Source organism: Protomyctophum parallelum (assembly GCF_964188405.1).
Source record: "Protomyctophum parallelum genome assembly, chromosome: 6".
Classification (NCBI taxonomy): domain Eukaryota; kingdom Metazoa; phylum Chordata; class Actinopteri; order Myctophiformes; family Myctophidae; genus Protomyctophum; species Protomyctophum parallelum.
In genome coordinates this window covers 36,900,081-36,911,789 of record NC_139701.1, presented here as the reverse complement: position 1 = coordinate 36,911,789, position 11,709 = coordinate 36,900,081, and the positions used below count along the sequence as shown (strand labels likewise).

At 42.2% G+C, this 11,709-nt stretch overlaps 1 protein-coding gene across 1 annotated transcript; it reads left to right on the top strand.

Moving 5' to 3' along the window:
* The first annotated feature begins 1,545 nt into the window (after positions 1-1,545).
* On the top strand, positions 1,546-8,713 carry tmem161a (transmembrane protein 161A). Its single transcript, XM_083767265.1, has 11 exons — positions 1,546-1,682; positions 2,241-2,344; positions 2,471-2,554; positions 3,018-3,112; positions 3,628-3,784; positions 4,230-4,445; positions 4,616-4,759; positions 4,932-5,045; positions 5,132-5,306; positions 6,989-7,085; positions 7,181-8,713. Exons 1-11 carry the CDS (start codon positions 1,680-1,682, stop codon positions 7,483-7,485), a joined length of 1,494 nt encoding a protein of 497 aa, XP_083623391.1. The 5' UTR covers positions 1,546-1,679; the 3' UTR covers positions 7,486-8,713.
* Positions 8,714-11,709: the final 2,996 nt, after the last annotated feature.

The window sequence follows — 11,709 nt, the reverse complement described above, 5'->3', positions numbered from 1 at the left end:
GGCTATTAGTAGTGTGTACTTTGATCTATGCCTATTTGCAGCCAAATGCAGTGAATGATATCAATAGCGTACTATTACTCTGCCACTCTTGTGTGTGTGTGTGTGTGTGTGTGTGTGTGTGTGTGTGTGTGTGTGTGTGTGTGTGTGTGTGTGTGTGTGAGAGAGAGAGAGAGAGAGAGAGAGAGCAGAATGTCTGAGACTTTAATCTTCATGATTTGCATAATGTTTCTCTTCAGCCAATCATCACATGTAAGATACTTAGATACATGATGCTAAAAGCATAAAACAGGGAGATTACCTCTAGCAGGCATTCGGGGGTATTGAGGAAGAACAAATCTTAAAGAATAATTAAAGAAAGAATGAAAGAAAGAAAGAAAGAAAGAAAGAAAGAAAGAAAGAAAGAAAGAAAGAAAGAAAGACAGAAAGAACCCCAACTGGGGAAAATATAGCTCTAATCATTAAGGCTAAAATGGCCACCAACCAAATGGCCACCAACGCAATCAAAAAAAGGTCAACCAAAGAACAAGATTCCTATACAGGATCTCCTCACTGGTCAACAAAAACACCTTGAAGACCCTAACAGGAGCCCTCGTACAAGGTTTCTTCGACTAAGCTTGCACCTCCTGGTACCACAGCACCTCTAAGGCCCTTAAAACAAGGCTCCAGACTTCCCAAAAAAAACTGGTCAGGCTACTACTTGGCCCCGAACCCACCTCACCCCTGCCCACTTTGACAGGCTGGAATGGCTTAGGGTTGACGACAGAGTACAGCACCTTGCAATGGGTCTGGTCCACAAGATTTGCTATACACCACCAAGATACCCATGTACCTGTCTAAATACTTCCTTGATGTCAACGAAGTCCACACCCACAACACCAGAGGGAGTTCAACAAACCATGTGCAACCCAGATTCGGCACAAACAAGGGATTAAATTCATTTCGCTCCTATGCCACCAAAATGTGGAACGCCCTACCAACAGTTATTAAGACATGCAAATCCCTTGACTCCTTCAAAACTGCTCTCAAAGGGCACCTACGGACGGCTGCAATTCGAAACTGGCCCCCGTAAAATCTGAATCCCCCACACACCCCTGTTTCCCCCCACTGTATATGTTTCTTTTCCCTTTTTACCTCCTATGATGATTTATTTTTTACTATATAGTTGTGTATATTCGTACGTCTCTAAATGTTTTGATGAATTGAAAATGGTGTAAACAAGTGTAATGCTTTATGGTGTCGTCCACTCACTGTTAACAGTTTTTGTATTGAGTTGTACTTGAAATGTAAGTACAACTCAATGTAATTCTGCAAACTGTTAATAAATCAATCAATCAATCAATCTATGGACCAGAGCTAGCTAGGGAAAAGATAGATATAGCCGTCTATTCTTCAAAAAGGAAAACAAGAAAATTGCATGTTTTAATAATAACTTTCGCTCAAACTTTATTCACCACCACAACAGAGAGCACTAGGCACTAGCCAAGATCCAATGGTAATGCGAGCCCTCCTGCTGTTGTGTAACGCCCACTAACATCCGGGAACCACTCCAGCACAGTCAGTCACACATGTTGTCAGAGCAGCTGTCAAGACCCAAGAGACACACTCACTGATGCATGTGAAGAAACTAGTAGTTACGCTATAGAGTGAGTGTCTCGTGAATTTAACGCCTTCGGGAAAAGATGGTAAGTTTAAAATGTTCTCCTATTATATGCATGAAAAACCGTAACCTATTGTTGTAGGAAATCTCAGCAGCAGGCTCACTTGCCAAGAACGAGCTGCTTCTCTCTCTGAGCTAATATGCTAATGCTAGTTAGCCGGGGTAGCTACTGCTGCTGCTGCTTAGAGCAGCATTGACAGCTGGGGGAAGTTTAGCTAAATTTAGCACGGTAGCAACTAGCGTCCATTCATTTGTGTATTGACTGTAAAATGTCACAGTGAATCTTACCTGTTATTCTGAACTTGAACTGAGCAACACGATACCATAACAAGTAGCCTGCAACTGCAACACTCTTCTACGTGGTCATCTAGGCTAGGGTACAACCAGATCGGTAATTTATAACTTTCTTGGTCTCTTGTAATAAGCTGCATCAAATATTGGGGGACTCCGACTGACTGTCGCAGTTGTAGAGAGAGGGGACCTACCCTGACACGTGTCGCAGCTCCTTGTCTGAGCAGTTGTTACTTGTTGTCACGGACGGTGAACAATTAGAAATTAACTTGTTTGTGTTTTTGTATTGAAGGCGCTGATGGGAATTCAGCTGGTGGTCAGCTTGCTGGCTGCCAGCGTAATGCAGAGGATGGCCCCACACTACTCCTTTGCCCGCTGGCTTCTTTGCAATGGCAGGTAAATGTCACCCATGCAGTACATAACATGTATTTCTTTAAAAACATAATTTTTACATTGCAATGGTTACAGTTACATTACATGTGATGGTTACAGTTACATTACATCTGTTGTTTTCCCTTCCAGTTTGTTCCGCTTCAAACACCCGTCAGAAGGAGAGCTGTGTGCACTAGCAGGGAAGCAGATGCCTAAACCCAACAGGAGAGACAGGTGTGAGCTGGGGGAAGGGCCCGATGTTGATTGATTGCGGGGGGGAAAGGGAAGACCATTTGTTGTTGTGTCTGCTCAGATGTACATGATGAGCACTCTGGGGGGGGGGGGGATGAGTGACACCTCGAGTTTTCAACACTTAGAGTTTTCGACACTTAGAGTTTTCGACACATAGCTGGGGCTGGGACGTGTACCGGCCGGGACCTTCTGTTTCCCAGACGGCCATGCCCTCTATCTACCCATTCAGCTATTGCCGCCCCTGGGCTACATTGTAGTGCTTCCTACGAAAAGTAAAGTCAATTTGTTCATTTACAAGCAAGTTTGTGTATTATAGTGAGCAATCATACATGTGAGTAAAAGGTAGGCTAAACGGAATATTTTTACGTTTAAGGCGGTTGCTGTGTTTCCTTACTGTCCAGTGTCCATCTTATGTGTTTTTACGTTGCTCTCCTGTTATCTCCAGGAGACAGAATGGGGAAAATAAGGCGCCAATCACAGTGCCTAAAGACATCGACCTTCACCTGGAGAAGGCTCCTGTTAATGTCCTTGATGCTCTAGGTAAAGTAAATACAACATACCCTACCCTATATGTCTGAACACAATCAGTACAGAACAGTGTAGGCTTAAGGACAGCAATGTTTAAACCAGCAATTAAACAAATATGAAGACTGGATAGTGTGCTGTGCACAGACCGAAGTCAAGTGTTGTGTTCTTGTGGTAGGTTTGCCCTTTTTATTACGGCCAGCTTTTTAGTACCAGCTGTACCGGCAATGCTGTTGTGTGTCAATAGTCAAACTATTCCTAACTCATAAATAATGCTGATAAATATTACGGTCATTATCCTCTGCAATGTGACTCAAATAATGTATGAGAGGTCTGAGGTACATAAACTCACACAGATTATTCATGTGCAGTCTTTAGCTCTTACTTTGAATTCTGAGTATTGTTTTTTTTCCCCTGATTGTGTTTTTCTTCCATATCCACAATTATGTCACTATATGTCCTATGCAAAAATAGATACTTTGGTCACCAGACATTCATTACTCATTTTATTTTTGCTTTCTTTCTTCCAGTGTTGCGTTTCTTTCTGGAGTACCAGTGGCTGATAGACTTTGCTGTTTATGCAATTGGCGTCTTCCTGTTCACTGAGGGTTACTACAGTGTTGTGGATGCTAGCAAAGAGGTCAATATAGGAGCCATCTGGTGTGTCCTGAGTGTTCTATTTGGTCTGTATCCTTTAATGTTCCTGCAAAGCAGAACATCAGTGGGGGGAAATGATCACATAGTGGTTGATGCAGTATAATGTATTATGTTTGTCTTAATACTTTAACATCTGCCTTCATATATCAGAAATGCATAGAAAGTATTGTATTTGATTTCTTACGAACACAATTTAGGATGTTCCTACGCCTGGTACATTCATACATGCCCATGAAGGTCGTACGTACACCTGCAAGAAATTTGCTTACTTAAATTAGCAAAACCTAGTATTGTATTAATCTATCTAATAACAAGGTCTATATATTGTCTATGAGTGACACAGAAACTTGCACAAATTACATTAATTCCTAGTGGGGTTTTGATCAACGAGGTTCTACTGTGGTAACTTTGTTGATTAATAAAAAAAGTATAGAGCTATTCCCTGCCTTGGTTTCCCTTAACCTCCTATCTTCAGGAGGACCCTGCACACTCTGATGAGCCACTACTTCCGCTCTGACGAGGGTGGGGAGCGCTCTGTGTGCCTGGCCTTTGGCTTCCTCTCTCTGCTTGTGGCCATGCTGGTGCTGGTGGTCAGAGAGGACTACCTGGAGTTTGGCCTGGAATCAGGCTTTGCCAACCTCTTTGACAACTTGGAAGTCTTTGCCAAACAGCACGGCTATGCTTACTGGTCGTACGTTGTTTCTCTTACTAAGACAGATACCTGAATGTATCGTAACATCCCATTATTAATCATGCACACATATTTGTTAAACACTCTAGACATGACTAGGGTAAGTTCTGCAAAGATTGGTATTAAGTTCAAGTTGTAAAACATTCGCTATTGGTTTTGGCTCCCACTAGAGTTCCAGTAATGAAGCTGACGGTAAAGCTGTGTCTTGCTGCATTCTGTGGTTATATTGGTGCTCTCCTAGCCTTTCCTGGACTGCGAGTGGCTCAGACCCATCTAGATGCTGTCCAGATGAACTCGGACCGCCCTCTCATACAGTAAGTACAAGAAGCATAAAGCATAGCGTCAAACCAAATGGAAGCTAATATCAATGACCTCCTGAAATTTCCCCAGTATTTTTCTCTGTAAAGAATACAGTAAGTTAATATTTTGAACTAGATTCAAATACAAATTTTGCTTTGTTAGTAACACTCATTTTGTTTCCTACAGGATTCTGTTGCACACGAGTTTTGTGTCTCCCATCATTGTGATGCTTCTATGGGTCAAACCCCTTGCTAGGGACTTTCTGGCTAACGCTCCTATGGGGAAGACCTCTATCACACTGTAAGTGAAAGTAAAAGCCTGTACACTACCATATCATTATTTTGCCAGGTAGAGTTGATTTGATCCCCATTTACCTATTCTTTCAGTGTGCCGAGTGACGTATTTGACAGTATGCGTCTATGGATCATAGTAGCACTATGCATACTGCGGCTAGCACTCACCCGCTACCACCTGCAGGCCTACCTCAATCTGTCCCAGAAGTGGGTGGAACAGATGAAAAAGGAGGCAGGTCGTATCGCTGCAATTGACATACAAAGAAAGGTAAGATTACAGCTTAGCCTACAATACCCTTCCTGCTCACTTAGGTCACATTCTCACCTAATACTTCGGTAGACTCATGCGTATGGGCGGAGATTTTGGGATTCTTGCATATTTAATTTGCTGCGGTTTGCCTTCACCCTGTCATCCGTAGCAATTGGAAACGCAGCAGGGGGGACCTTTATCAATGTGTTCCATTCAGAAACCTAGCCTACAACACAGTGAAATCTATTGTGATAAAATTATACTCATAACGTGCATGTGTCGTGGACTGGACCCCCCCCCCCCCCCCCCCCCCCCCCCCCTCTCTCTCACTATACGCACGCAGCCACAGTGCCACACACTGTTCTTTTGGGCATGCAGGCACAGCGCTGAGCGCACTGATATAACAGACAGCAGCGCAAAACGTTTACACGTTTATTGAGATGAAAGTTCCAGTCCCCACTAGTCCCCACACAGTGACAGCACTCCATGTTTACGGCACGCACAGACAGAATATTCTGTAGGCTATAATACTATTACACTGCACTGCAGTGTTCTTCTTTCTTAAGCAATTGATTAATGTACTCGTCCTCATTTCGATCAGGGCTTCAGTCTCCTCATTCGACCACGTCTATCCACGGTAACGGGACATCTTTGCGCTGCGTAAAATATGCTTTCTCCGTCTCCAACTGTGTTCAGCTCCTCACCCACATTGTTTGCTTCATTTCCTTTATTTACTGCGGATTGCATTCACACCTGCACCGAATCGTAATCAAGTGCGATTGGAAGCGAAGCGAAACCCCCGTTTTTGCTCGGAGTATAATGCGGTTCTTTGATACGCATTACGATTCGAATGAGCCTTCACACCTGCCAAACAAAGTGCACTTTCTGAAAATGCGCAGCAGAATTCGTTTTAATCGCAGCAAAGCTCTCGGGTATGAATGTGACCTTAGATCAGCTAACACAGGATTACTTTTCGAGCCCTCCCTAATTGGTATCCAAGTTTCTTTTTGTTTTCTTTAGTTTGCACCTTTTGCCCTTTTCTTTGTTGATGCCAAAAGGAAACCTTTTGCTCACAAAGACCTTTCTCTTTAAGCAATAAGCCACGAGAGGTCTCAGGTTACCGGGTATTTTACACTGGCTGGGGGCGTAGGCAGACGCGACACGCAGCGGAGGGTCTTCTACCTCTCAGCCAGTGTAAAATAGCCGGTAAGCTGGAGCCTCGAGTGGCTTATTGCTTTTCTAAAATGGTTACAAACATATAGCAATATTAACCTAATAAAACTATTAAATTATTAAATTCACAAAAGTAGCTACGCTTTGCTCCACTAGAGCGAGCCACATCACTTCTTGTTTTGCTGCAAGTAGCCTATGTGACGGGAGAATAGCGCTTGATATCTTTACGGGGCTGCCTGGAGCCACACATTCACAGTCATATGAGCCGGGCGGTGCTTAGACGCCCGCACGGCATGTGTTTGTAAAGCAATCAAGCGCTCTCCTTCCCCAGTTCAGCTACAAGGCTGCAGGATGATACAAAGATATTGAAGGAGTGGGTTATCGGTGAAATTCACACCGGTCACGTGACGGTAACCAGCCAATCAGAATCAAGTATTGGGACTACCCGTTTTAGAATAATGGTTTTGGCCTCGTTACTGCAAGTTAAAGTTAATTGCCTTTTTGACTTACATCGTTTATCTTTGCAGGTGACTCGTACGTTCTGCTACCTGTCCGTCGTCACTATGCAGTACCTGATTCCTGTTATGCTCATCCTCTTCACCACATTATCTCTCAAGGCTCTAGGTAAGCACAGATTATACCTTGCATATAATACTCACACATAAAATACCTTTCAAAACATATGAAGGATTAATTTGATGTGGTGGCTTCTCTTCCAGGTGACTTCTCCTGGACAGTGCGTGCCGGGGAGACCCCCGGGGTGACCCCCGCTCTGGTGATGACTACACCTGTGCCAGTGTTGACCGTCGGAGTGGATGAGGACGAAGAAGGTGTGGACTACATGGAGGAGGACGTCCAGGCTACAGTAGCCCGCCTTACAGAGGCCTTCGGTGCACTGCGCTCTGTCCTCACCCCCCTCTTCTTCAGGGGCATGTTCGCCTTCCTAACCTGGTGGGTGGCAGCCTGCCAGGTTATCAGCTCCCTGTTCGGCATCTATTTCCATCAGTACCTCATGGCAAACTAAGGGAGACAAACTACACTACCCACAAAGAAACACCAGCCCCAGCCTCTTGTTAGCCAGTTGTATGTCTGCAGGCAATGAGGGAGACATTACAGCTAAACACACAATAAGCAGACCGAAGGGATCCCTGTGGGTTTCTCCCATATTAGTTTTGGCTGTAACAAACATGTCTAAGCTAACAGACAATGACTTGAAGGTGGACGAGTGATGGGCTCTGTCGTGTTGATTCCTTACTACCTTGCTGTGTGTGACCAGCAGGCTACTGGTTTGTCTGTCTGTCACTGAGGTCAGTAAACAGGGTGCAACAGTGGAATTGGACTGCTGTCATGACATTTCTCTGCAATGTATCAAATATACCTATGCCAATGTTCGTAACACAGAACATTTCTTAATGCTGCAAGTAAGGTTGCATTTGGTAGCAAAGTAGGTACCACTATGAACCTGTGTTATTTTTATTTTTTGTTTGAGGGATTCCTGGTCCCAATACAGAACCGATTTTAAAGAGTGCTCAATGCTTACTGTTTTTATGTTATGCTTTACTGTACGCCAGTGTACGGAGGGCGTAAGTAGGAGTGATCAGATCCAGCCTATTTTGTGTTAACACAGTTGACTGAATCAACTGTGCTGCTTATTAAGAGTAAATTATCTTTGATGTTAAACTGAGGACTGGAGGTGTTACTGTTATTTGAAGAAAGCCTATTGATAAACAATTCTTAAGTGCCTGGGAACTCGAGGATATAAGTCAAAGATATCCCCAATTTTCCCCCATCTGTGGTTTTAGAATGTTGAAAAGTTGCTGCCATCTACTGAACAGGTGAACACACTCCAGACATGTGCTCGCTACAGTAACATTTTGCGTGCGGTATCTATTAGGTAAATGATTTTGAAATTCTGATGTTCATTTTGCCAAACTGGTATAAAATTGACAATGTAAAACAAGTTATAGGGTCTACAGTGGATTGTAGGAGAGTTCGTGGTTGTTATATTTATTATTTATAATCTATTGCTTCAAATAACACTTAATTTAAAATGAGTTGTCATCCGTTTGCATTAGCTTTTTGTGTTTATTCTTGTGTTTTGAGATTATGTTTTAAAATCATGTTATACTGTGATGTTCACATGAAGATGCCCCCCAATCAATGAAATATTTTGTAAATGCATGGTGTGCAATCTTTAGGGTTTAACCCAAGTGTATTTGTGTTGACTTAATAAAACGTTTATTTTAAATGTCTTTGGATCAAATTAATTTAATGTATGCAAGATTATGGTATCATTTTTGCATTAATGTCTTTCTCACTGCTGTCTTCTGTCAAGTAGCGTGGGAGATGGGGCTGATGAAAGATGTTAGTCCTTTGAGTGTGTACTGCGACAAGTCATCAATGCATGACAATGGTGTCTCGCCAGTGACTGGGTTCTGAACTCTGACCCCAGCCTCCTGAGAAGATCATTCTTTAATCACTAATTACTATGAACTTGGTGGCCTATAAAAGTCTGGAAACGTCTAACTTGATTCTACAAGATGGTATTGCTACTTGTCTATTGTCTTTATACATTATTGCACACAACAAACGTGGTCAAATGAGAAAAAGAGGCATCAGAAATGGTTTTCAGTGGTGTGCTAAAACCACATTTATTTGCCATTTATTCATTTTTGGATTTGGAAAATTCCTACTTTTTGAAACAAATGTCTGCATGTGTCACTTGTGATAAGTTTAGGATGACGAGGGGTATTTGTTAAAACATTAATTGATAGTATTAAAAGTTGGCACAGATCCATGTCTAATTGCAGCTAAGGAATGGGACCTTTTCTCAGAGTAGGACTGGGTGGGCTCTTTGAGTGTTGACATGATTTATTGGTGATATTATTCGACTTCCACATCCAGTCAAAAGACTCAAATTTAGGGAGGGACATCCACTAATTCCCTCTGCCTTTATGTCCATGGGCCCAGACCAGAATGTTCACTAGTGAGGGACATTCAAGGTGGCAAATGCTATCATGTTTTTTTTTAAAGGTCAATATCCCTAGATAATATTTCAACATGATAGCACTTCCCAAGTGGTAGCTTAGTTGCAGCTTCAAAGACAACAACCATAGATTCACAGAATGAAAAATCGCCTAACTGTTTTTTGAATAAAACTACTACTACGCCTACTTGAGGATATCAATACTCCTATTTAGGAAAAACTTTGAGAGGGAACCAGTTAACCTTGATGTCTCACACATGATAACACATGTGACAGTTCTTTCTTTTGGAATCTCAAGCTAAATGGGAAACCTGTAACATATTTCCAAACTAAATTATTTTCTTTTTTTAATCAGATTGTGTAGCTTTTGAAAATATAAATCATCTACACTACCTGAACGGGTTCATCTGTACCATATAGGAGACACATACTATCATACTATCACTCGTACTATCTTAAGCATGAGTCATTGTAGATCTCAGGTCTAGAGACAGCGTGCCCACTTTCTTTTTGGTTCTTTGCCTCTCAGCCTATGACATAGTCTGGCTAATGAAGTGGAAGGCGACAGCGTTGATATATCAATATAATCACATTAATTATGTGAATCTGAGCTGGAGGCCTGAGGCCCCCTCAGTCTGGTCTGTGGACTGCAGCAGGCCAGACCAGGCAGACAGAAGGCTGTGGTTGCCATAGAGACAAGTGTGTGTGTGTGTGTGTGTGTGTGTGTGTGTGTGTGTGTGTGTGTGTGTGTGTGTGTGTGTGTGTGTGTGTGTGTGTGTGTGTGTGTGTGAGAGAGAGAGAGAGAGAGAGAGAGAGAGAGAGAGAGAGAGAGAGAGAGAGAGAGAGATTCAGATGTAGCATGCCCTGATCTCAGGGGAGCAGACCAGACACGACCCCTGTGAGACTATCTTTTCATTTGAGGAGGTGGAACGTCGGACCGTGGCTGGGCTGGCCTTGGCAGTGTGGGAGTGTGGCTGATTCAGGCTGTTATTCCCTACTGGTTTTCAGTTGAAATGGACAGGAAGGCAAAATATGCTCCATGGGGTGGAATAGAAGAATGTCCATGGCTGAATTACAGTGAGATACCCTGTGGAAATGAGGCTCCCCCACCCCCCCACACTGAATATATTTTTGAAGACAAAGGTCTACAGGCTTTTAAGTGGTCCATTTCTTGTTCTCCCTGTTCCGTGGCTACATGGTGAGAGGACTGACATGAGCGGACAGGATGATGAGAGAGGTTGTGAGTTCAAAAGAGGGTACGTGAATGAGACAAATGAAAGGATACATGAAAGCTTGATAGAAACACAGAACACACCATATTATCTGTCTTTAGACCAAAGACACATCTAAGGAGGGATTTGTGGCTTGTGAATCCCATTTTTTCCACCACTGATTGTAAACTGTGATGTTCAAACATTGACTGCAAAACACCAGAACAAATGAATGTACCAATCAATCATTTTCCTTTATTTAAAAGGAGGGACACCATTAAAACTTAAAATGCTCCGTTGATGCATATATAATAGTCTGAGTCAAGTAAAATTCGACGCTTTTCAGCCTTATTGAAGCATTCAGTTAATATGTAAAAACTATAGCTTTTCAAAAATGCTGTTTACATGGCATATCATGTCTACATTTATCCATACAGTGACATAAACTGAAGCTGAAATAAAACAATTCAACAGCAGCACTTACATTTGCACAGTTCATCTCTGCGATCTTGATTATTTTCACAGTGAACCTACAGTATATTTTGTCATATCCAATAAGAGTATTCATCAATAGCAAAGACTTATTTTCAATGGACGTTCCTCCCTACATACAGTATACAGTACATGGAAGGATGACCTCTTGTGGGCAAACAATGTAACTTCCAAACTAATAACATGGATTCTTCCCTTACTGGACTCGGGACTATACTGGCCAAAATCTATATTTAAGACCGAATTGTAATACATGTTTGTCCATTTCAGAACATAGAGTAAATGAAAGTAAAGTTCCCATAAAAGAACATCTAGTTCTTTGGTGTAACACAAAGTATATATAGTGATTTATTTATGTGGCTCTTTGGAAGAGAATACACTTTTTTATATTCTCTCATACATTTGTAAATTGCCATTCATCTGATGAAAAACACAATCACAGAGCAAAGCCTTCAGAAAAACCTCTTGTATGCAAACTTTGATAAGATTTGTTTTATGTTGTTTAATCAAAATTAACACCATGTATTGTAGACAATTGCGAATCATGAACACTTTGGTG

What these genes read in the sequence shown, in the direction of transcription:
- tmem161a (XM_083767265.1), top strand. An exon ending in TAATGTCCTTGATGCTCTAG is followed by an intron (nt 3,113 to 3,627) that starts GTAAAGTAAATA and finishes TCTTTCTTCCAG; the next exon opens with TGTTGCGTTTCTTTCTGGAG. An exon ending in CACGGCTATGCTTACTGGTC is followed by an intron (nt 4,446 to 4,615) that starts GTACGTTGTTTC and finishes GGCTCCCACTAG; the next exon opens with AGTTCCAGTAATGAAGCTGA.